Source organism: Lytechinus variegatus, chromosome 10 (genome assembly GCF_018143015.1).
Source record: "Lytechinus variegatus isolate NC3 chromosome 10, Lvar_3.0, whole genome shotgun sequence".
Lineage (NCBI taxonomy): Eukaryota > Metazoa > Echinodermata > Echinoidea > Temnopleuroida > Toxopneustidae > Lytechinus > Lytechinus variegatus.
In genome coordinates this window covers 21598067-21624322 of record NC_054749.1, presented here as the reverse complement: position 1 = coordinate 21624322, position 26256 = coordinate 21598067, and the positions used below count along the sequence as shown (strand labels likewise).

The following is a 26256-nucleotide window of genomic DNA, read 5'->3' as shown; positions in this document are numbered from 1 at the left end:
CTGGCTATAAACTGAATTTTGCTGGAGAAGTCTTTTCTATGAGCAAAGATACTACAAGGGGAAGATCAGACACTTCGGCGATATTTTGAAATGCTCCCAAACGCCCTAAAAATGCTCCCGGGGAAGGGCGCCCAACAGCGTTGAGTAAGTAAACCATGGCACAACGGCATGCAGCTGTGTATAAAACATATGGGGAAAATGAGAGAGGGGATTTTGGAGAGGACTCGAGGGTGGTGCATGGGAATCATTCCACCTTTTATTACCCAGAAACCTCTGAAATAAATTCATCTTTAATTGAAGGAAAAAAAATTGAATGAAAAAAATTTTGAAATGTAAAAATCGTCTATTCCTTCAACCCTTCACCATTTCCCTCATACGTTTTGTACACAACCATCTCACGATACGCATGGGTAAAAAAGGTCATTACTTACTCAACACTGTGGGGTGCTCTTCCCGAGCGTTTCATTACGTGGTCTAATATACTGTCCGATCTTCCCCTTGTAGTATCTTTGCTATGAGCAGCTTACCTCTCAATTGCCAGGTTGGACGATCAGGCCCCATAGAACATGCTTTGCAATTAGTTATATGATGGATATTTGTGATTGATTTCAGATAAAATTCATCCCGTGATCAATTTTAAAGCTTTTTTTTATACATTACAGGTGTGAAAATACAACCGGGTAGCACAAGAGTTCTTTCAAACAATGGGAAGGGACTTATTGAAATTCCTCTTTATAGTATGGACTGGAGGAAAAAGATTAAGTTTTAGATTGACTGTATTGATTTGATTCAAGCAATCTATGCTGGTTGCAATGATTGAAAAAAAACTTGCAGATATTGAAGTTCAACAAACCTAAATGTAAATCAATGTCTTGAGAATGGCAAGCAAAGATAAGACCGTCTGAATGCCATTATTTTGAAAATTGAAAATACTTTTTATATTGTACCCACGTCATTCCATGATTTAAGAGTGCAATTTTGCCATGCAAGCCCTCTTGCAAGCGAAATCTGTGGCAAGTCAACGCACTACGTTGACTTCCCTTGACTTTTCGTTCTCGCTCATGGAAGGGAGACAATGTTTAGCTATATTTGGGATGGAAGATAATTTCATGTCTTGGGAAGAAAACATGATTTACATAGATGTCTGGCAGAGGAGGCAGGGCTCAGCAAACACTCTCCTCTTTCTCTGCATCCATTAATTCTCCGTCAATTTGTCTGCCTGATTATCTTCCCTCTTCCCCTCAAAAACAAGACTGGCATGGTTTAAGACATTTGACTGGCGGCTGGGAGTGCTTCCTAGCGTGCCAGTCAGTTGTCTATGCCTGTTTTATCTATCATTCACCATCCTGGCACTCTCTCGCTTCTCGCTTTTAGACCCTGGGTCGGTCTTGGAATGGAGCTTCCAGAGTTGCCTGTGTTGATTCTTCAAGGCTCCTTGCCCAGTCCCAGACAGGCTTCTTTCAGCTAGCTACTCTATGAAATCTTGGCAAGAATTAGATTTAAGAAACACTGGATTTGTCTAATCATGCCAGAGCTCTTGTCTCCTACTGGTTTTTAATATGCTTTGTTCTTTATGGCTGCTTTCTAATGCTGAGAAAAGTTTAAATTCTGAATATTGAATTGACCCTTTAAAGGGAGATGAAGCTAGTCGGAATCGCACAATGACACAGAGTAAATAGTGATTTGCCTCCCCCTCCCGCCAAAAAAAGAAGACACTCTTATAGGTTTAAAGTGTTTAATGAAAACCACCCATTGTTGTATGTTATTGGTAGAATAGTAGAAAACTAATTTTGAGTAAAAATTAAAATTCTGTATAGCATAATCAGGTTAATACTCAGTGATGTCCTTTTGTTTTACCTTAAAAATGTACAATTGTACATCTCTCCCTACCAAAGGGAATTTTTATGGAGGGGGGCTATTGTTATGCAGGTCTATTTCTCATTTACTTTCAATGTTTAAGAATCAAACTACTGTGATCAAAGCAATGCCTTTAATTCCAGAATATGCGGGAGCAATGTATTTCTTAATAACTTCATCACATTTTGCCGAACCGCGTAATAGAACAACCTCTTTCAAATATCGAGTTCAGAGATTCATGTAGGAGGAGAGGAGAACACACTGTCTGTCTCCCTCGTCTGTTGAATTTTTAAATTGCAATTATGGCATTGTGTTGCAAGAGAGAGATACACACCCATGTTTAACACCCGGAAATTCACTCTGTCTTGCGCCCGACTAATTAAGCAGCCAATTTAAGCGGGGATGTACATTTCTCAAAGTAAACACAATTTTGATAGTGTTAGGTGTGAAGCTACATGTATATGCTAGTACCAGAGTGTGCTTACTGGAACATGCAGGGGGTTTTTTTTGTTGGAATTTGAATAACTTCTAGATTGAAATCCTTCAAAGTTTTATACTTCTAGCAACTTTATTACAAATTTTCCCTCTACTTGTAGCTAATCTACCAACAGATTTATTTCCACATTACCTAGAATGAAAGGTGCATGCTGGCCCAAACTTTGTACCATTTCTCATGATCAGAGTTTGGTTAGGCATGGTCTGACCTGAACCTCCTCTTTGCCTGAACAAATACTGTTTTGACTGGTCAAAATAATGTTTCTCTGAAGGCTTTATATGGGAAGGGGTAAAAGTACCAGTAATATCGCTGTGAATTTAGCTATGCAACTTAAGTTATAATGATCCTTTTCATAAAAAATGATTGTGAGATTCTTTTATGATATCATAAATGTCTTTATATGTTGAGAAGACGACCTAGCCATTAAGGTTGTTTGTTTTGGAGAAAACAATGATGAGGACTAGAATAATTGAAGCATGGTATGGGCTGAAGGATGTTCTGAGTTCTAACTTGTGCCTTTTAGGCTGCGTTTATGCGACCTCAACCCAGAATCATGATTGGAATCACGATTTGAATCATGATTCAAAACAGCAACATGAATCACGATCCGACAGAATCAGCGTTTATACGACCATCTTTCTAACGCTGTTTCTCCCTGAATTCGGGCCGATCCAGTGCGCATCACAGTGCGCAGTTTGACCCAGGAAGTATAGGTCAACATTTTCGCGCGTGTTTCTAACTTCACGTCGGCTGCTAGATTTTAGCTGCCACCGGAGCTAACGCGCGATCGTTTGTGCAAGTGCAACTCGGCTTCCGAAAAATAAATCTTTTACTTCCAGAATTCCGTGTATTGTACCTCGTATTGTTTTTGTTTACTTGTATTCAGTCTTGTCGGTTCATCAAAAATGGTGTTCGGTAGCCGTAGTACTGGGCACGAATTCTGTTAATTTTGTCTCGACAGGCGGTGCCACATCTCCGTTGAAATCCCTCCCTTGCAAGCGCCGCTGAAAGGGACTCGTAGATCGTCTTATATTTCTGTGAATCCCGGTAAGGGATGCTTGTGCTTCAGGCTGAGCTCAAAGCACAAGCAGAGCCCTGAGTTCGTCGTCAGTCCAATTTGTGCCTTTGGAACTTGAAGACATGATTGATGAAAACAGTGAAATCAGGGTGACCAGACGTCCCGTATTTCCCGGGATTGTCCCGTATTTCAGAATATTGAACAAAATGTAGTTAATACATTTGAAAGTGACGAATTTTCATTAAATAACCAACAGCTGACGAAGCAGGGACAACAATTAAATCGATAACTGTAAACTTTTGCAAGTTCTGCGATGATTTCTTGCTAATACATTGCAAACGAACTGGCCTCCTGCCTGTGTGTGGCAGGCTATACTAGCTAGGCATGGAGGATCGAAGCAAATTCTCACATGATAAACAGTTTTTCTACCAAAATAATCACAAAATCGGCGGGAAATTCTTATAATTATACTATGGATTCTCAGTTTAATGATTTGGAGATGTAATCGGAGGAAAATGTTATTGACTTTTCATAGATCTAGTTTCAGCTTTCGTTTTGAGTCTTGGTGTGCACGATGCCGCGATGTTTCATCTAATTTTTAAGTTTGACAATATGTTTCACTTTGAAATTTTATTCATTTCTAAAACATTTTATGTTTAAAATTTTAAAAATACATTTAATAAAGTTATGATTTTTATTAGATGATTGGATTTTTTTGTTTACTTGAAGTTTGAACTTTTCCCTTTTCTTTATTTTATATATACCCTATCCTTTCTGCTTGCCCTTTTTTGTTCCATCTATCTTTATTTCCTATCTTTCTTTCCTCGACATTTTCTTTTCTCTCTGTCTCTTTCTCTGTTCATTTTTCTTTCTTTCCTTCTTTATCCAATATACTTTTTTATTTCCTTCATTCTTTCTTTCCTTATAATTACCTTGGCTTCCTTCTCTCTTCGTCTCCTGTTTCTTTTCGTTCTTTCTCTCCTTCCATTATTTTCTATTTTTTCGTTCTCTTCCCCTTCATTCTTCCCTTCCATTCTTTATTCCTTTCTTCATTTTTCCCTTCTCATTCTTTTCCCTTATTTTTACTTCCTTTCTTTTGTTTCTTTCTTTCAAAGAATGAAGGAAACATGTTTATTTCCTTCATTCTTTCTTTCCTCCTACTTTTTCTCACCTTTCCCCCTTTAATTGTCTCCTTTATTTTGCGAGACATTTATTAATCTTCCCTTCCTTCCTTTCTTTCTTTCTATATTCATTTCAAAGAATGACGGAAACCTTTTTTATCTCTTTTATTATTTCTTTCATCCTTTTATTCTAACTTTCTGTTATTTTTTCTGTTTTCTTTCCTTCCCAATCATCTCTTTTCTTTCTCTCCTTCATTCTTTCGTTCACCTTCCCTTCTAATTCTTTATATTTTTTTCAAAAGTCTTATTATTATACTATGGATTCTCAGAAGCCCACACTTTGTGTGGGCTTCTTTGTTGATCTTCGTTTGTCAATTGTCCCGTATTTCATTTTGTGAAATCTGGTCACCCTGAGTGAAATATACAAATGACGCTACAGTACAACCCCGGGGTACAATACACAGAATGATAATTCCTAAATGCACATGACAATTGGCATATACTGGTACTAGTACACTGGCAATCTGCTACACGAAAATTAACCTGCACGAAACACAGCGCGCGCCTTTGAGTCGAACCCGGAAGAAGCACGACACAATGACGTCATAGAATCATGATTCAAATCACGATATCGTTTATACGACCCTTTTCGTTCGTGATTCTACAGAAACGTCTTTCCAAACGCCCCTTTTTCCGTGTTTCATGTTTGTGATTTGAAAGACGTTTATTTCCAATTTCGACTAAACGCAATCGTGATTCTGCAGAATCGTGATTTGAATCATGATTCTAATCATGATTCTAGGGTAAAAAAGTGTCGAATAAACGCACCCCTAATCAGAGGGTCTTATCTCATCAATGGCATTAATTGCCATTTGAAAGAAAATCATGCTTGTACTGCATTTTGATTCAGGTCTATGGGTCTCTGTTAGAAATATTTATTCATTTAAGATGGGAAATGTTGGGATGAAGTTTGATTGATGAATATTCACATTGGTTTTTTTTTCTTTTTCACATTGTCTCTTATATTTCTTTTTTTTATCATGCCCGCAATCACTTTCTTAGTACCGGATAGGGCCTATGTGATACAACTATTAGTTAACATTGTGTATGTTATTAGTTTACATTTCAAGGTTTGATTTTTTCCCCATTATTGCTTGAGGTCTTGGGTTGTGATATTGTTAGAGCAAGGCCACTCTCTATATAGACAACAGTTCTATAATCATGGACCTATGTTAGGTCCATATTATAATACCTTTAATAGCACAAGTAGAAAATGTGAAAGGGTACAATGAATGTCTGAGGCCAATCAATAATGCATCCAATGCCCAGGCCTTGGTGGCCTTTATTAATTTAGGCCATGTTACTATTGTAATCAGAAGTGAACAATGTGTAGGCATTTGATCAATTTTCATGAATTCTGGGGCCAGGTTTCATAAAGGACTTACAACTATTGTAAATTTGCTATAATAGCAAGTACCATGGTAACAGGGCTCAGCAGCCAATCAGAATCAAGGTTACCATGGTAGTTGCCATAATGGCAAAGTTACAACAGTTGCAAGTCCTTTATGAAACTGGGTCCCTGGTCTGGATGTAAATCCTTTCTTTTGAGGAAAATAGAACTTGATTATTAATGTCAGTAAAGAAAAAGCATATCCTGATCAAAGAATTTTTTTTAGCTTTTAACTTTCCCAACTGTTCATAAAAAAGTAGTATGTGGAAATTTGATTAGCCTATTTCAAACGAAACAGTTTTTTTCACTTTTGATATAATTTTTTTCCATACATGTATCTTTCACCATTGCCAAACTGTCTTTTTTTGAGGGTTGGATCTCAACTTGATCACAAAAACCATGTGACTTTGTCAGGCTAGAGGGCAGAGAAAAAAAGGAGAAACTATCCAAACTTTTGATAATTTCCGTACCGGTGGCGCCTATGTCCTCTCAGACACAACACAGCGCATCAGCCAGCGTTACAGGATATTGGTAATAGCTGGTAATGGAGTCTAGGGGAACGTCTCCTAGGGATAACGGCACTGGAATACCCCGCCAGACAGACGTTGGTTAAAGGAGTCTGAACACTGCCCGTAGGAAGTGTAGGCTAACAGAATTTCCCCTTCAGATTTCCTCTGAGGAAGGAGGATCAGATGGGAGGCTGAGGGTGGGTGTGTTCAGTTGGGACTTGAGAAGGTCTCTGGTGTTTTTCAAAAGTGTATAGTGAAGTTTTCTTTTTCACTGGGGTATATTCATAGTGAACAGTTGCATCAAGGAGACCCATTGAGGATTCTCAGGAACTGGCCAATTGAATCAAAAGACTTTTAAATGATATTGAGAAGTCGAAAGATCCCTTCCATCAGGATTATTTCTGCACTCTTTGGCATAGATTTGTTACACTTTTACTGAAACCAGCATGTTTTTCTACCATAGAATTTAAAATGGCTCATTGGGTGTATTGGTATCAGTTGATCTGTTAAAAATGATTTATTCACAGTAACAAATAAAATTTGCTTTGATCTCACTATTAAGATGCTGAGCTATATTTCTGATTTGTGTATTCTCGTCATATTTGCACCTGGGTGGTGAGCAGCAAATTAATCTGTTACCTAATTTTTCTTGACAGAATAGGGATGTGATTGCTATCACTTTTTCTTGTTTGAGGTCATTTATAAACCTTTTTCCCTTGCAAGAATAGCAATAGTAGTGATACCTTTGCATATTTTATTTGTTGTCTTGTTAGTATTTGCGGTTCACATGGCAACAGCATGAAAATATTGTATACTTGTTATTTATTCTGCATTACATGTAGTTCTATGATTCTGAGTTCTTTTACAGGTTCTTGAGACCTGTGGCAATTAAATATACAATTTTCCATTTCATTCAATTTCAGCCCATGCTTTCTATTTTTAATGTGAAAATATTGATCGTTAACAACATAGATAAACACTTGGGATTGATATGAACTCTTGACCTCTCCTTGACTGTACTGGTAGTTCACATTTAAGTTAAGCAATAAAAGGCCTACTAGCTTCCAACTTAAGATTAATACAGCCCTCATATTTTGTTGTTGATATTGGTCATGCTGGTTGTTAAGGATGAAAATGCTTTTAAGTTGGTAGTTTTAGACCGCCTCAAAGTTTGTCAGTTCTAGGTATTTTCTGATAAAAAAATTCACCCATATCTACCCCAATAGGAAAAAGCAAATTATGCGTAACATCCCTGAAAGAAAATACCTGCCATATAGGGACTGATCAAAATTAAGAGAACTTTCGCAGGGATTTTTCCTAGTCGCAGGTATTTTGGCAGTGTGAAAGCATATTACAGAACTTTCTTAGCTCAGCATGTACTTTAGTGCGGCGCAGGGGCTATGGGTGGCTGCTGAAGTAGCGATTTGGATTCAATCTCGTCCCTTGCCTGCTTGTACTGTGCAGGTTTGAAACTTTTAGAACTATGTTACGGGGCAAAGTGAATGTGGGAATAATTATCAGGTATTTTTGAGCCTGTAAAAGTTCTTGTAATTTAACAGGGATTCTTGTGATCGAGGCGGTTTGAAACCATCTATTGATAAACAGTCAACTCTTTGAGGTCTCTCCCTTGGAGATCCTGAATCTTGAATTCTTGGAGTTTGGCTCTGAATTATATACCAACTTTTTATTATCAAGCTATACCCTTGAACTTGTTAATGAGGTCTCCATGGTACATTTCAAGATTGGTGCTCAGTAACACAAGACTTAGAAATTGATCATAAAGTTGATTTCTAGGATTGATTGCATTTCTCCCCATGTGCAGTCAGCCATATCAGGAGTGCAATCAATCGCCAAGCCTTGTGATATGGGTTCCGGTCAACCCTTCCAATCACCCTGATCTCTTGCTACAGTGCCTGGTATTCTTTGGTTCCCTCTGACGCCATTGTGGCACTAACATGAGACCTGATTGATAGTTGGATGCAGTTTGATCTAGATGGATTGGCGAGTTGTTGTATGGACTGGGGTCAAAGAATCTAGGGTGATGGAAGAGGGGGAGGTGGAGGGAATGGGAGAGGGGTAAATAGGTAAGAGGCAACTATTGGTGGAGGGAAAGAAGGATAGGGGAGGCTACAGAATATATAACAGGACAGAAAGAGGAATAGAAGGATGAGAAGAGGGGAGAACTAAAATGAAGGGTTTAAAGGGGAAGTTCACCCTGATATCAATGTCAAGTCCTGTAGGTTTAAAAGCAGCAAATGAAAGTAATATAATTCTAAAGCATTGGGGGAAATCCTTCTAAGAATAACACTTATAAGGAATTTCAGAGACAATTTTTTTTATGTCGCTTGCGAGTAGCCCCCACTGGTTGCGATATATCCAGTGAAATGCCATTTTGTCCGAAAATTATTATTGTTTTTACTTGTTTATTCAATAATCATGAGATCATTCATTAACACTTCTAAAAGAAAGGTATTTGTAGGCAACACAAGTTTAATGAATTTTATACTACTCAGTATGTGGTTGCTGCTCACATGATGTCATGCCAAAAAATGGAAACTTTACAAATTCATAGCTTTGTTAATCCTTGGTGGAGTTTTGTCAAAACCTTTCTTCCTATAATAAAACCTAGCTGACATCATGTTGAAGGAAAACAAGGAAAGAAGGGCTGAACAGGAGAAGGGGAGGGGGAGGGGGGGGGGTAGGCCTACCGTCTACATGTACTTGCATGGGGATGGGAGTGTGAGGAAGGGTGTGGAAAAGAGGTGTTTGGAAATGGAAATAAAGGCATGGAAGTGTGGATATGAGGCTGTTCTCACTATGTTTCTAAAACTAGTTTAATGGAAACTAGATTACGGCGTAGTGAGACCAGCCGAAGCGGTCTTGGAAGCGATCTTTCAAACCAGTTTGGAAAACCACCTCGCGATTTTAGCGTGAGTGATGACACAGCCGTTCTTAGGGAAGCGATTTTCGCACATTTTGTGCGCTCTACCCCACACGACAGGTGTAGAATGCCTACGCTGCGGTTTCGAATTTTGTGCGAAATGTGTCACCAAAGTGTTTCCATAGCAACAAGAGCGCTTTACTATAAGTGATTTTGAACACCACTTTCGTGTGATCAGGTGGGAACGCTAGCAAAGCAATCCTCCAAACAAACTGGTTTCCTGAATCGGTTTCCTAGCTTTAGAAAGCGTAATGAGAACGGCCTCTAAGAAGGAAGAAAATATGCTTCAGGAGGGAGAAAGGAAGGGTTTAACTTAAGAGGAACATTGAAGGGATGGGTTAGGATTAATGATAGAGAAGTGAATGTTTTATACCCTTTTCATAAACCTATCCTCCAATTAGCCGCCTAAGAGTAATGCGGATAATTCAATAAAAATTGCGTTCATAAACTCCGAAAATAAGCCGCATTATTTTTACGAGCGCCCGTCCTGAAAAAGGGGGATAATCGCCATGACAACTGGACACGCCCCCTCCGATGCGGTTGTGTTGGAAAAGGGTGACCTTGTGACCGCACCATGGCAATTATCCGCATAATTTGGAAATGCGTTCATAAACTCAAAATCTTGTCCCGATGCTGCTATTATGCGGATAATAGCAGCATCAGAGTAATGCGGATAACTCTTGTCCTCCTCCAATTTTACGACCAAATTATGCTGCTATTAGCCGCCTAATTCATTTTAATGGGGTTTATGAAAGGGGTATTAGAGACAAGGGAGGGGTCCAAGATTTTTAAGAAAGATATTCAAGGATTTCATCAAACAGTGCCAGTATGTATAATTAGGAAATAAGTCTGGACATAGCCTCTTAGTGAAAAGCCTGAAAATTAAAAGCATTTTGTCTACTAATGGATGGTTGTTGACATCTGCCCTTTTCATAAATAGCAGATCCTTGCAGGGGCAGTTAAAATGCATTTCATTTTGGCACGATTAAGACAAGTATAAGGCAGTCTAGGAGTCAGCAGTCTCATCAGTTAATTCATTTATTATCCATATCTTGCCTTCATGACCATACTGCTTAGGACAGAATGCAGCCAGTCTTTCATTTAATAATATTTGACTATTGCAAATGTTGTAGCCTGTCTTTCCACATATAAAAGTACATGAACATGTCGAGTCGTTCTCCTTGTCTTTGTATTAAAAGTTTGTTTTTGGAAGACAAGTGCTAATCCTATTTGGTACTGAACTACATGTAGAAATAATTTAGCTTATTAAAGTTTGTCTCGACATCAAGTGATAATGAATTTTTCTCTATTTCCTTTCTTGCAAGAAGTGGAATATTGACGTCAATGGTGAAATAGCAATTTTTAAGGATATTTGCAACTGAATTGAGCCATTGTTGAATAATCATAAATGGGTTAAATGAAGAAACACACAACCAATGGCATGCTTAAATTGATCACCTGTGAGCTCTTTATCGCATTATTGTTATTTTTTTTAAAATCACATAGGAAAATAGTATCACATGAAATTGCATGTAATATGCACCTTTTTCTTATGGTTTATTGATAATGTCTTAAAGAAAATATGGTGTAGCTCAATTTATTTTATGACAGTCAACACGTGGTATAAAACAAATAATGCACAGCTTTATGGTTTGTGATCTTATGGGCGATGCAGGCAACTCAGTTATGTACATGTACCCCCGACCCTTTCAAGATTAAAGCTTTCAAAATTATGAACATCTGTAATACTATGGTGTGAGTAGCACACTGCCAGGTTAAATTAGGGTAGATTTCCCAATGATAAATAATGGGTATAATCAGTTTTTTATTTGGACTGAAAGCACCTACATGCTGTACACATAAAAAATTTGCATTAAAATATTGCCTTTATCAGTATCACCTTTAAGCTTGAAATTTCACATACTCCATTAAAGGTCTGTCAAAAGTTCTGATTTTGTGGGTTATCTTTGTGAAACAGCATGGCAAACCACCCCAATCTATTGAACTATGTACCACTTCTTGGAGTGACAGTTTAAGTGGTGATATAAAACTATAAACGATAAAATCACTCAAAGCCTTCAAATGAGGCTGTTGGGGAGCTGGCTGCCTTGCCTCAAGTCTAGACACTTTTTTCCAAGATGATGTGTAACTTTGGGGTCGATGCCGAGAAAAGATCTAGTCATAAAAAACATATTGGGCCATTAGAAAAATCAATGGAGGAAGTTGGGGGACGATTTGGTTGTGGATAAATTAGATGACTGGACACTGTGTCTATGTAGGAGACAGCTTAGAGGCTGGACTGTGGTGGAAGTTCACGCACTCTGTGATGGTGTTCTAATCAAAGTGAAACTGCAAAACAAGATAAAGGAAGAAAGTGACAGAGGCATAAAAAGAGTGTGTGATTAAGGGAAAAGATGAATAACTTTTCTTTTCTTGGGTTACCATGTTTTGCTCACAAAACAAAATGTGCTACATTCTATTACAGTTTATATTTTATCCTAGGGGAATTTTGGGGGCCTTTTTTTTTAGTTTCCAGGGCATTAATGGGCATGAGGGGGTAGATTATCCTTTAGCCCCCTCCCCCTTTACCCCATATGTTTTTCCCCTGAGGCAAAGTGATAGGCATAGGGATGGTGAGTAAGGTGAGTGGAAAGAAAAGGAAGAGTAATGCCTAGGACAGGAGTTGTGTGTGTGTGAGGGAGACTGGGAGAGAGAGGGGGAAGGGTCAATGGGCGATCTGAAGAGAAAAAAAAGTTTTAAAGGACAAGTCCACCCCAACAAAAGGTTGATTTGAATTAAAAGAGAAAAATCCAACAAGCATAACAGAGCATGATCGGTTAAGGGTTCGCATTGAGGTGAAAAAAAATTTTTAAGGTACTTTTATCAAATTTGCTTTTAAAATGATCTTTGATATCTCAGGTTTCAAAAAACTAAGTTTCATGAAGATTGATGATTCCGAAAGTACCGGAATAGTCCATTTTATTCATGGGGGTGCTGCTACCTCTCATCACGGACGGACATTTCTACTCAAATTAAATTCACTCTAGTTTTATTGTTTTTAAAGTTACTCTAATTTGGTTTGGATGTTCTTGCACTCTGAACATTTCTCTATTATCAGACATAATATGGTAGAAAAAAAATATTGGGAACTAATTTTTTTTGGTAGGTGTTAACATTTCCATTTTGAAATTTCCGTCCGTGATGGAAAAAAAGATGAAAAGTTTTTTATTCTTTATCAGAGTAGAAATAAAAAATAAAAAGGTTTAGAGGTATCTCTCTAAACACTGTACATTATTTTATTTGAACATGGCTAAAATCCATACATTTTATCCATATCATAAACTCAGTCAAAAATGATCACGGACGGACATTAATTTGATCACGGACGGACAAAGTTAATTCACTCAAATTCATTTCACTCTAGTTTTATTGTTTTCAAAGTTACTCCAATTTTTTTTAATGGTCTTGCACTCTGAACATTAATCTATCATCAAACATATATTAGTAGGAAAAAAATATGGAAGTAAACTTTCCTTGTAGATGTTAACATTTCCGTCCGTCCGTGATGAAATTAATGTCCGTCCGTGATCATTTTTATTAGGATAATGTCTATGGATTCAGCTTTTTATTCTTTATCAGAATAGAAACAGAAATAAAAGTGTGTAGAAGTATTTCACTGGACACTGTTCATCATTTTATTTGAACATAGCTAAAATCCATACATTTTATGCATTTAATAAATCAATGAAAAATGATCACGGACGGACGAGTGAAATACTTGTGGAAAGATTCATATGCAAATGAGAAACTTTGCTGAGCAGATTATGAGTTTAATTTTAGCTTCTAATTGCAGTGAAAAATGGCTCTGAGAATTATTCAGAACTCAAATGGAATAAGCCTACAACTCTTCACAATTTTTTGTGATATCTTTGTTTTGCCGTTATTGGGGCTATATTGTTGTCAGGAAAATTGTTAAGCATTATTGGAATGCAGATAGAGTTGAAAAGCTACATGTACATGTATATGCCAAAAAAGCGGGAAACAAAGTATGGCAAGAACAAGTCCAAAGCTGTAGATTTCATCAATTCAAGCTTGCAGAAAGTGATGGAGAAGAAGTAGAATGCAATGCATAATCTGATAAGCAGAAAAATCAATTTTTCCATGTACAAACTTATGGATTCACAATGCTTCTAACAGAACATAGGTTTGTGAAAATTACATGAATACATGTACCTTTTTTCGAAGTCCATTTTGGAGCTAATTTTAAGCAAATCGCTTATCTGGTAAACTGTGAAAATGCATAAAGCTTGCACTGCAGTGTTTAGAAGTTAAGCTTCGGATTGGAATATCAATTTCAATTTTGGATTCGGTCAGGTCCTAAATACATGAGGGCTGTTGATGTTATGGGGTGTCTCTGCTTTAATGCAAAAGATGGATTTAAAGAGAGCCCCTGACAAGTGTTGATCCAACAAACAAGCATAAGGATCAGTGACCTGTTAATCTTTTAGATTTAGTTTTTGGACCTTAAAAAAACATCTTTGCTCTTGGAAAATTAATGCCTAAAATCATCATGATCATAAAAATACTTGTATCAACATGATCAATAATCAACTAGCTGTTGATTTTGAACCTACTTGTATTCTACACTTTAAAAAGACAATAGGGGAAGGCTGGGTAAGTTGTGACACTTTTTGCATTTTGCACGTTAGAATTGATATGACTAGTAATATTGTAGAAATAAGTACCTTACCTTTAAATTTGAATCTTGGGAAATATTTTTCACCTATATATAACTTTCTACCCCCACGCTGAATGTCATTGTGACCTTTGAAAAAAAGGATGTCAAATTGCTCAACTTGCCCCATCTGTGGGGTAAGTTGTGCCATCGTCTGGGGTAAGTTGAGCCACAAAAACTATGTAAAAAATGTATGCGGGAAGAACCAGGATGTCAATTTTTCATTTAAAGTCTTTTCACTTGCTAATTCTCTATGAATACTAACATCTTCTAAAAGTAAAAGGACTGTCATGTGAATTTGCTCCTTTCTGCCTGCATATCAATGGCTTTTTACGTTTTTTATTTTTTTTTTGTTATACATCACTTATTCTTTATGTTCGATTTTGACAAGAAATGTGTTAAGAGCAATCGTATGTCTAGATTATACTGTGCGTCTAGCATAGAAATCAAGTTGCTACATCTTAAATCAAGTTGCAGCAACTTGATTGAAGTTGTAGCAACTTGATTGTGCAACTAATACTGTTTAATATTATTAAAATATGTACAAATCATCAAAACAATTTCATTTGTTTACCAAAAAAGTACTAAGAACTTTTTACAGAGTACTTCCATTGTATTTTAATTGTGTCCGTCCGTGATGTCCGTCCATGATGTCCGTCCGTGATGGAAAATATTTGCAATTCTCTCGGAAGTTTGATATTGGTTAAGAATTCAATATGCTGAACATAGAAGCTAACATACCCGAGTGTTAGGTGCATTAACAATAATTGGTCCATGTAAAGCTGTTTAGATAGAAACAATAAAAATGTACAAAAATTCTAAAAACCACATTTCTATCTTGTCCGTCCGTGATATGGCACATTTAGTGGATACCTGTGTTTGTAGGTAACCATGGCAACAAACTTTTTTAATCATTCAGCATACTATGTCCTACCCTTCACTATAAAACACAAAGGAACCTTGTTCATCTTATTCCTAATTTGTTACAAGCCTTCAAAACTTTCAAAATCTATCAAATGTCCGTCCGTGATGAACCGATCATGCTCAACACCGATAATTTAATCAAAATTGGATATAAAATAAAAAAGTTGTGATGTTTTCAAGTTTTGCTTAATTTCACAAAACAGTTATATACACATGCTGGTTAGTATGCAAATAAGGGGACTGAAGACATCACTCACTATTTCTTTTGTAAATGCATTTCGTTGATGAATATTATTTATTGATTAATATTAATGTTATTGATAATTTTTTGATTTGTGACGTCATATTTGAGCATCTTCCCATGTATCGTGAATTTTAAAAAATCAATAAAGTGTAAATTTGTTTAGTAAAATGAAAATGAGCTTTATTGTACCTTCATTATTTCAACAGATAAATTATTTCACTACTGCTCCAGTAAGAAGAACATTTCGAGTCATCCTGAACCATTAATGAAGTGAAACTCATGCATTTTATATTACATAACATGTAGGGCAGCTGCTCGTATATGACATCACAAATAACAAAAAATTCAAATAACTTTCTTAGTCTATAATGGATTTTCCTCAAACCTTCACCAATATTTTTCACTATTCTTTTTTCTTGTATTTCTACAAGAAACTTTCTGTCATGGTTAACTTCCCCTTTGAATAAAACACATTTAATACTAGCCAATTTATGGATTTGATATTGAGCAGATGTCACTGAACTGACTGAAGCAAGTTTTGTTGTTAACTAGTGTGACCAACTATCCTTGTTGTTGAAAATGTAGCATGGTTTGCAATGTCTACATTATAAAGTTATTGTTTACTCGAAAATGATTCATTAATCAGATTGAAAGTTTGATTTATTGGTCAGTGAACTCAGCATGCACCAAGAAATGAATCATTGGTCTGGTTCGCGCATGAATAAATTATGTGACTTAGACATCCATAGTCCTTTTCATCATGTGCACATACATGCAGTCCTGCAGCATTGTACATTTACATATTGGAAGTGGAATGAGAATGTTGATCTAATTTGATTTGCAACAGAATGAAGTTTACAGATTGGTGGAATAATGAATTCATACCATTTTTTCTCAATTTCTAAGACATAGGCCTATCTATAGTATAGGAAATTACCGGATGCTTGTAGGTCACTAAATCAATGAAAATCTTGAATATAGACATGTAGGTCATTTTCAAGTAACTAAAGGGGTTTGTTGAAAAAGAATTTGAAATATTTATCAAGAAAGATGTCATTGGAGTCTCATTTATTATTTATGTGGACGTTCCTTTCCTCTTCAAGTACTAGTCTTCTCATGGATTATTCAAACTTTGATTAATCCTCCAATAATGAAAATCTGTATTTGCCTGCCATGGACATTGGGAATGTCTTCATTGCCTCTGTACAGTAGGTCAAGCTTCTAAATTGAATTATATTTCATTGGAACGACTCGTCATATTTTGTTACTCTGAGGTGCTAGACACAATCAAGTCTGAAGAGGTCATACAACGGTCAATTACAATACTGACCTGTATTGACTGCCACTGTGCATTTCTGACACTCACTTTTGATTTTCTTTCTCTCTTTTTTTTTTTCAGATTGTTAGTATTCTGTCATGCCCTTTCCTAAATATTTTGCTGACAATCATCACATCTACTGGTTCAATATGTATTTTGTTTTTCTCTGTATACTTGATATCTTTAATACTTCCTTTCTGTCTTCTCCTCCATTCTTTATATATGCGACCTCATACATTTATAAACTACATGCACAGATATAGATTTTGTTTGATTTCCATATGCCCCATTGCTTTTGGTTGATCTGCTTTTTCCATTTTCTATTACCACAAACCCTGAAATTTTATTGAAATCACCAGTGCTGAGTCTGATGACGGGGATGGTGTGAAATTGTATGTGACAGTCAGAGCCTGCCAGTTATGGGGACAAGGCTAGCGTAACGAGGCCGACAAGTGGCGCTGGCAAACCCATCTGATCTTGGAAATAGAACACTGTATTCATTTATGGTGTTTTTGTTCATGATTCCCCCCCCAAGCCTTTTGTTATTTTGGGCCTTTAGTTGGGATGGTGCAAAATAGGTTGTCGTTGGTTGGTACATTGTAGGCCTACATGTATGTTGTGAGTGGTGTGAATGATTTAACAGGTTGAAGCTAACTAAAGTTTTATGTTATGAAAAGTGTTCTGTGTTTGAACTTAAAAAAAAAGATATTGTCTTGTAATTATGTTCACATGTACATGTACTTCCGGAGTCAAATCAAAAGTACCCAACATGTAAAAAGGTAATTTGATTTAAAATAATTTCATATGATTTAAATAATAATAAGGCATTTAGGAACGCTATACATAGTACACTATATCATAGCGTTTACACTGTAGATCAATTTACAAATACTTAAAAAGCTACATCTATCCTGGATACAAGTATGTTTTCAACTGTTTCTTAAATCTATGAAGAGAAGTTTCAGATCTTAATGTCACGGGAAGCGTGTTCCATTCTTTTGCCGCAGCCTTACTCCAGGTTGTCCGACAGGTTAGTCAAAGATGATCTCCACCTGACCGCAAACCTTCTCGTTTAGGATTATGAACCTGAAGTGCCCCCTTGATGTACATTGGTACATGATCATGAAATGATTTATATACATAAAAAAGAATCTTAAATAATATTCTTTGTTTAACTGGTAGCCAGTGTAATGCCCTTATTAATGGAATAGCATCATGTCTACGGTCAACTTTGTGAATAATACGTGCTGCCCAGTTTTGCAGACTCTGTAGTCGCCTTACATGAATTTGGGGAACTTCTGCAAGGAGTGCATTACAATAATCGATCCGAGATAGTACATGACTACGTACCGCATGATGACATGCATCTACTGTTATTTACTTTCGTATGCGACATATATTTCTTAATTGAAACAGATTTACATAAACAGATTTACATAAAAAAATCAATTTGCTGTGTCATAGACATGTTACTATCCAAATATACACCAAAACTCTTAATTGAAGTGGATGGTAAGACTTGGGATGTACCAATATCAATAGAAATGAAATAGCTTGTAGTATGTACCCATAACTATTAATACATAGATATCAATGTATTGATGTATTAACAGCTTTGAAAATACTGACCTTTTTTAATAAAGAATCTTTCTTAGAAGTCAATTGCAAATTAACATTGTTTATTTTCTCTTTTATTTCTCTTTTACAGATTTTTAAGTTTAAGTGACAGCATCACACTGAGTGTATGGAATCATCGGAAGATCCACAAGAAGCAGGGAGCTGGTTTCCTGGGCTGTGTCAAGATTCTGTCCCATGCCATCCAAAGGCTGAAAGACACCGGTTGTAAGTAACTTTAACATGAACATATCAAAGAAGTTGTGTCCTGTAAAACTAAATGTGATATTGTTTTCAAGGTTGTCTCAAGATTCTTACGTTTGCCATACAGAGGCTGAAAGGCACCGGTTGTGTTACTTTCACCATCAAACAGGTTGTGTCTTGTAAAACTTAAGTTGATATGTCATTGGTTTTCAAGGTTTCATTGTAAGGGGATAAAGGACATCAATTGTAAAGAACTTCTACCATGAATCTATCAAGGAATTTGTTTCCTGTATCTGATCCAAACCTAAAGTTGAAGAGTCTACACCTTTCTAGTTATTCAAGGCTGTTTTAAGATTTTTCCCAATGCTCAAATACGAGGGTTGTATTACTAACGATATGAACTTTTGAAAGAGCTTTGCTGTGTTTTTTTTTATACATGTCAGCCAAATCTTTAGTCATAAGTTGTCAAGGCTATGTCAAGTTTTTCTTTACAGTTATGCAGAAAGTCCAGTCTTGGTACTGTCATGGACTAATCCCTTATCACTACTCCCATCATTATTATCATCATAAAAAATATTTTTTTAATTTGTGAGAATATACTAGTGGAACAATATTTATACATACAGTTGTTTATAATGATTGGCATTTATATAGCGCTTTATTAATCTACGACAGTTCAAAGTGCTTCACAATTATTATTACCCGGTCACTGGATTCATAGCATTTCAAGCAGCCTGTTAGGCGCAAACTTGCTAAACCAACCACAATGACGGTTGTTTCCTATCGGTACCCAATTAGCACCTGGGTGAGAGTGGCAAAGTGTGGATTTACGCCTTGCCAGAGGACACTAGACCATGGCGGGATTGGAACACACGACCCTCTGATTACAAGGCGAGAGTCAGAACTGCTAAACCACGGCGCTTTATGGAAACTAGTCCCACCTATCAATCATTACTACATGATGACAAGTGGACCTCACCTCTATTCTCTCTGAATAATATTTTTTCGTCAATTTTTCTTCCATATTGCACCAGATCAAAGGTTAGATCTATGCAAGCACAAACCGGAGGATGGAGACAACATCCGCGGTCAGATCGTCATCAGTCTTACATCGAGAGATCGGGTTGGGTCTTCAGCGAGCGGAGCGGTGGTCGACTCTCGCAACATCAACCCGCATCCTTTGCTACCTTCAGATCCAAATGAGCTGCCTGATGGGTAAGAATTCTTGACTGCCTGTTTGCCCAGGGATCCTGATTGCATCAATGGCAGTCACGGGCAGCGGAACATACTTCCATTTGAGGGAGGGGCAAAGCCAAAAAAGGGCACATATACGCCAAAAAGGGTATTTTGGTGCAAATGGATTTTTTCGCCATGCGATTATCAGCTGTGTGAAGAAGTGTGTTTTGTAGTAATTAAGGTGAGCAAAGTTTATTTTAAAAGTGATTCCTGATTGATAAGATATAGGTTTTATTATTCGCGAGTGAGCATAGCGAGCGAAGGGTTTGGAAAAAATATCAATTCTGAAGTTGAAAACCTCGCTTTTTGGTCAGTTATAGAGCTAATTATTAGAGCTAATAATTAATTTCATTTTGAAAAAGGCCACATTTCATTTTGAAAAAAGGGGATTTTTTTTCCTACAGGATTTTGTTTCGATCTGCCGCAGTTAGTCCTATTTCTCTGAAGGCACAGGGTCTTGGCTAGGTCTGTGATATGGTTCTTAAGGGGTGTTGGTGAATGATAATCATTGATGAAAGTGATGGTACTAACTGTCATTTCCAAGGCAAATTTGATGTAGTTACCTATCAAAAGAATACCTTAGGAAAGATACCATCTACATTTTTATATTACGGAGGGAAGCAAGAAAACGCTCAATAACACAATTGGAACATGGAAATCATTGGTTTTACCTGCTAATCTGCAAAGTTCCAACTTGATACATTCTCTGTCAATTTTCATTTTATTTTGATATTTAAAAGAAATACGGGAAATAAAAGAAAGTATCCAAATTGAAGAGGAAAAGCCTTTGAAATGAACATGTACAGCACTGTTTAGGGAAATGACTATCAATATCATATAAATTGTTTTCTGAACATTGACATTCGATATCTGTTAATCCTTGTGATACTAAAAAGTCCACACAAATGTTGGGGTTAATCTAAATGACATCGCAGTTTTACCTATGTTTTCGAAAATGATGTATCCTCATTCGTACCTCATTTGAAATCATTTTGCACAGTGAATCATGCTTATTACCTATGTAAGCCCCACATGATTATTGCTAGTCATTTCTTCGCCCTTGGCAAGAAAAAGACAAAAAGCAGCTTCGTAGTCAGTCTTTCCATCGGAAACTTAATTTGGTTTGAAATCATCTATGGGTATGCTCTCAAGTATAAAATTGGGGAAGCTAGCAATTTGATTTTGAGATTCAGAATCATTAGTTACATTAGATTGACAATCATCTCTTAGTGCCTCTTGGTCCTTTGTTTGTAATTAACTGAAAATTGCCTGTACTTTTGGGAAATCTGAACTTAAATTCATTTGCTAAATGCGATGCACAAGGATGATAAATCATACACTAGTTGATTGGGTTATGAAAATGTAGGGGAAGGCGGGGTAAGTTGTGACACTTTTTGCATTTGGCATGTTAGAATTGATATGACTAATGATATTGTAGAAATAAGTACCTTGCCTTTAAATTTGATTCTTGGGAAATATTTTTCACCTATATATAACTTTGTACCCCCACACTGAAATTTATTGTGACCTTTAAAAAAAATGATGTCAAATGGCTCAACTTGCCCCATATGTGGGGTAAGTTGTGCCACCTTCTGGGGTAAGTTGAGCCACAAAAAATATGTACAAAATGTATGCGGGAAGAAGCAGTTTGTCAATTTTTTTATTTCAAGTCTTTTCACTTGCTAATTCTCTATAAATACTAACATCCTCTAAAAGTAAAAGAACTGTCATGTGAATTTACACATTTCTTCCTGCATATCAATGGTTTTAAAGTTTTTTTTTTTTATTTTTCTTTCTTATTACCATAAGAATTACCATGGCTCAACTTTCCACATGTTGGCTGGCTTAAAGTACCCCAGTCCAAACTTAATGCGATATTTTCACATCCACACATTTTTTATGCATCCATCATTTAAAAGACTATGACAAGAATGAAGATCCATACCTGGACTAACAATATTGTTCTTATTTCTTTATTATATATAAAGATGTGTGTGGGTAAAAAGCACTCCTCTTTTTTTACACCCTTTTTTACTTCTTTGGCTGAAATTTGTATTTTTCCATCTAAAAAAAGTACATTTTGTTTCAAAATTAAAACAATATGGTTGGGTAAATGGTTATGTAATGGGTCATCAATATATAACACCACCACAATGTCCGACTCATTCATTATTGACCTGGGGTGGTGGCTCAACTTGCCCCTATGCTCAGCTTACCCCGCCTTCCCCTACAGATTTTTTTGTTTTGAAAATGTTTAAATATAAGGACTTAAGCTTCAAGAGATAATACAAATCTTTTTATTAAACCTAACCATTCCTTGTTTGAGAAATTCACACAGTAACATATACCCCTTAGTACCGTACGGCAGTTGTGATAGTGTAAAGAGACAACAGATCCTTGTTTCTGATTCTTGCTGGAGAAGTTAAACGGATAACAAATTGATGTCATGAATTTATCCAATTTCAGTAATATTTGTTGATAGTATTTAGCACAAAACAATCTCATCACATGTCTCTACTCAAAATTAGTTTGGCTGTGTACTCCTTTCAACACAATATTTTATGTGGTCTTTGACAGGTGTGAATCATCGCCATGGTAACGGATGAATAAAGTGTGAAACGGCTGAGATCGTTGTCACTTGTTATTAGGAAGGGATTAGAAAGGGTGGTGGAGGGGGAAGACATGTGTCTGAAGGGGGATTAATCCAGCTGTGATGCTGTGCTGATGAAGGAGTAATACCCAGTTTAGACTCAGGGAAAAGTTGTACAAATGATTGCTCATTCAGTTGCTGCATGTTAAACCAGGTTGTGTATATGGATAGTGTAGGTACATCTAATCTTATTGGGGTGGTTTATTGGTCAAATTTGTGGTCGTCTGAATGGGGAAAGTGTTGTTGGAAGTCCTTGCCCTTTCCATTGGAGAGATCGAACCCTCTCTGCTGAACCTGAAATAAGCTCAATGACACATTGCATCGTTATGGATTTTGTGACAATTGGTTGCCAATTTTGTGACTGCTTTAAATTTGATGGCTCAGGATGCAAATGTTGTGAAGGAAGAGAAAAGGAAAAAGATAGGAAAGAAAAGTAAGTGGAATGAAGGAAGAATAAAACAAGAAGAGAGGGAAAAGGGTGAGAAGGAGGAGGAAGAAGATGAGGTATAGGAGAAGTATGAGTACGAGGAAGAAGAGTTGCTATAAAAAAGTAAATAAAAAATGTAATCTAGGGACTGTTACAATGAAGCTGTATATGAAGTTGCATATAAACTTTATATGAACGACTATTGGGGCATGAAGTGCAATGAGACATAAGAGGTAATGCACTGGAGGCGGAATCGAATCGTCGCACGCACCACGAACCGTCCTCTCTGCGCACTCCGATGCGAAAGTTAGTTTTGCAGAGAACGCATTTAAAAAAAAGGTTTTTTAAAAACAGCAATAAGTGCACCTACAAGGAGAGCAAATTATTAACCGGTGTCTCTGTTCGATAGTTCAGGTTCCAAAGTTACATCCCGTATCTTTACATTTTCTTGAAGTGAATTATTTACGCCACAGTGGGCATCGTAACGGGACGGTTCGTGGTGAAATCGCGAGGCGCGATAGCGCACTGTATCTGCGCAGAGAAGACGGTTCGTTGTGCGTGCGACGAAATGATAGTGCACTTATGAAAGTAGTCTGCAGGCACAGACTCATATTTGACACTTAAATAAAAAACTATGTCTTGAGTGAAGACTACACTCCAAACTCTCTGTGTCACAGTAAATGGTGAATGTAGTCTCACAACTTCAGACTCTACATTATGCACTATATACAGTACAGTAATGTACGAATTGAAAAAGCAAAGGTCTGTGCCTTCAGACTTGAATGGGAGAGCTTTTCTACCCTTGTTTAATTCATTCATACTCGGTCTTTGCAAAGCACCGTGCTGGTATAAATGTGTTCGATCAGGGGCACTTTTGTACACTCTCATGCAATAAAAATCTTGCCTATTTGAAAAGTGTATTTCAGGAAAGTTTTTTTTAAGACAAAGTCCAGTGGTAATAATGATCACAAAATCAGTTTGTATTAAAAATTCTTACAAAATGACCTAAAGTGCCTGTAAATGTATTTGTGTAAATTAATCTTGGGTGCAAATGATTCTGAAAGAAATTGAGTAATTGCTCTGTAAGAAAGCAAGGCATACTATTATCAGACATCTTTTTTTCTCCAAGGAAAATCATCAACCTACATAATTATGTACAGGTGTTATTATCATTAATGTTTCTTAGTGCCACTTCTTTTTTTTTTCGCTACTTTTCCTACTTCAAAAACTAAAAGTTTTGCTCATTTTGGCTTCTCAAATTTGGCTTCAAGCGCCTAGCCCTGAAGTTGAGTGTCATCGGTACACATGAGCATTTGGAGGCAGGTTCCTCAGGGCGCTCTTTAGATGTTTAACAGGTTCTGACAGCAGGCAGACAACATCTTACTCATCAAAACAATTTCTAGGAAAGTTTGTAAATCTTGTGATGATGTCATTTCAAAAGAGGGCAGCTGCACTGTGGATTGAAGTTTTGGATTGTTTGATGATCTTTTCTATTTTATTTTAAAGTAAAAAGAAAATACCACTGTTCATGTTGATATGAAAAATGGATTGGAATTTCAACATGTTCCATTTTCTGAATGTGATACAAAGTAGTAATTGAAATAGCTCTGTGACCCCACCCCCTTAAAAAATTAGGAATAGGATTCTTATAGATTTTTTTAAAATCTTATCTCATACATGAGTTTAAAATTGATGAAATCTGTAAGTTAAAAAAAAAACATTGTGCAAGAACTTGCTAAAAAGTGCAGCCTCCATACACCAATGCTGTAACTTAAGTCTTATTTTCATGCAGAGGGTCACATATCCATTGAGGTAACAAGCTACTGGCAATGATGGTATTCATTTAACTGAACTAACTACAGATGTGGCTGTCATCGTACTTTTTAATGTGTATTATTTACGTAGGGGCTACATGTGAAGGAATTCATAGTATAGTAATTTAGCATGTCTAGTTGTTATATGAAACGAATGGTGCCCTATCTGTACCTTATAGAGTCACAAGGTCATATGTTTGTTCAGTCTGTAAACCAGGTTTTCTCTATTTGAAACACAAGAAATGAAGTTTAACTGGTACAGGGCAGGGTTACAGTATAAAGTTTATGTCTTAGAGAGTAAAATATGCACAGTACATGTACATCAATTATTCATTGCATTGGTAATCAGCTGGGATGTCTTTTTGTGGGTTATGATGGAGTAAACTTGGGTACCTGTACATATAGGGAGATTGAAGACAAAGAAATGTGAGACATTTTACTTAATGTAACACAATCAGCTTTGCCTCAGGCATTAAGAACTGTCCTACAGGTATCTCATATTTGTCATTCTTACAAATACCCTTTTATGCTGTGTTTTGTATGCTTACATAGAATATAGTTTTATTCACAATGTTTGTATATACACTCTTTTTTCCAGGTGGGAGGAGCGTATGTCAACCTCAGGAAGAGTGTATTTTGTCAATCACCTCACAAGAACAACACAATGGGAGAGACCTACAAGGTAAATCACCCACCTTGGTTCATTTTAATGATAATAATAGTAATATTATGCAAAATTTATATAGCGCTTAGTAAACTGTTTCTAAGCGCTGCATACTATTACCCTGGCTATAGCACTGCTACTCTAATTGGGCGCTCAGGCATTCAATGAATTTCTTCTGACGGTGCACTGATTTATTACACCTGGGTCGCGTGCTCAAGCATTCAGTGAATTTCTTATTTATTACACCTGGGTGGAGAGTGGCAAAAATAGATATATTGTCAAAAGATGTGAGTGCTGCATAGGTGTTGAATTATTTAGGGTTTTTTTTTTCGATAGACTAATCAGACTTCTCATCCCTTACATGTCATTTTGATTTTGAAAACTTGGCTTAATGCAAGTTTATGATTAAGATCAACACAATTTTATCGAGGTTGGGTATTGCAGACATATGTGAGTAGTCCAGACCATTTTTGCTTTGTCTGTGTTGTATGGTATGATTAACCTGTGTAAAGAGATAGACTGATTCCCCTCAGTCAGTCACAGTCACACACTTTACTTCCTTAATATTTCCACCTTTATTCCCCACTTTCCTCAACGTATCATATAACATCCCTAGAGAATTCGCTGCGGTTTGCCAAGAAATGCGATCAGGAAACAAGATTGCAAGGGATAGATGTTTAGAGACTTTGCTCCATGCCATATCAAAATGTTGTAAGATATTATGAGAAACAGATTATTTCTTTGGCATTCCCCAGCTGTCATATGTGATTAACTCTGCAATTTATGGACATTCTCTTCCTAGTACATGAGGGAATTTTCTTGTTATGCTGAAAGTTGCAACATTACTTTCTTTTTCAAACTAATAGCTATTTCATTAAGAGAAAAAAAAAATATTATGATTGTTGCAGTTGAGAAAAAGAATGTGAAGATGAAACATAGATTACATACATTGTTTGTGGAAGTGGAATGTAAAATATTGCTTGACTTCTTTACTTCATGTTTGTAAGACAGTAAGACAGAGCTTGAACTGTCAT

At 36.6% G+C, this 26256-nt stretch overlaps 1 protein-coding gene across 1 annotated transcript in view; it reads left to right on the top strand.

Moving 5' to 3' along the window:
- The window catches only part of LOC121423271 (E3 ubiquitin-protein ligase SMURF2-like), a 67509-nt gene that overhangs the window by 29950 nt on the left and 11303 nt on the right, over nucleotides 1–26256 (top strand). Inside the window, exons 4-6 of the mRNA XM_041618601.1 lie at nucleotides 18322–18455; nucleotides 19466–19646; nucleotides 25157–25240. Coding sequence (XP_041474535.1) covers nucleotides 18322–18455; nucleotides 19466–19646; nucleotides 25157–25240 — 399 coding nt within the window. The remainder of the gene's footprint in view (nucleotides 1–18321; nucleotides 18456–19465; nucleotides 19647–25156; nucleotides 25241–26256) is intronic.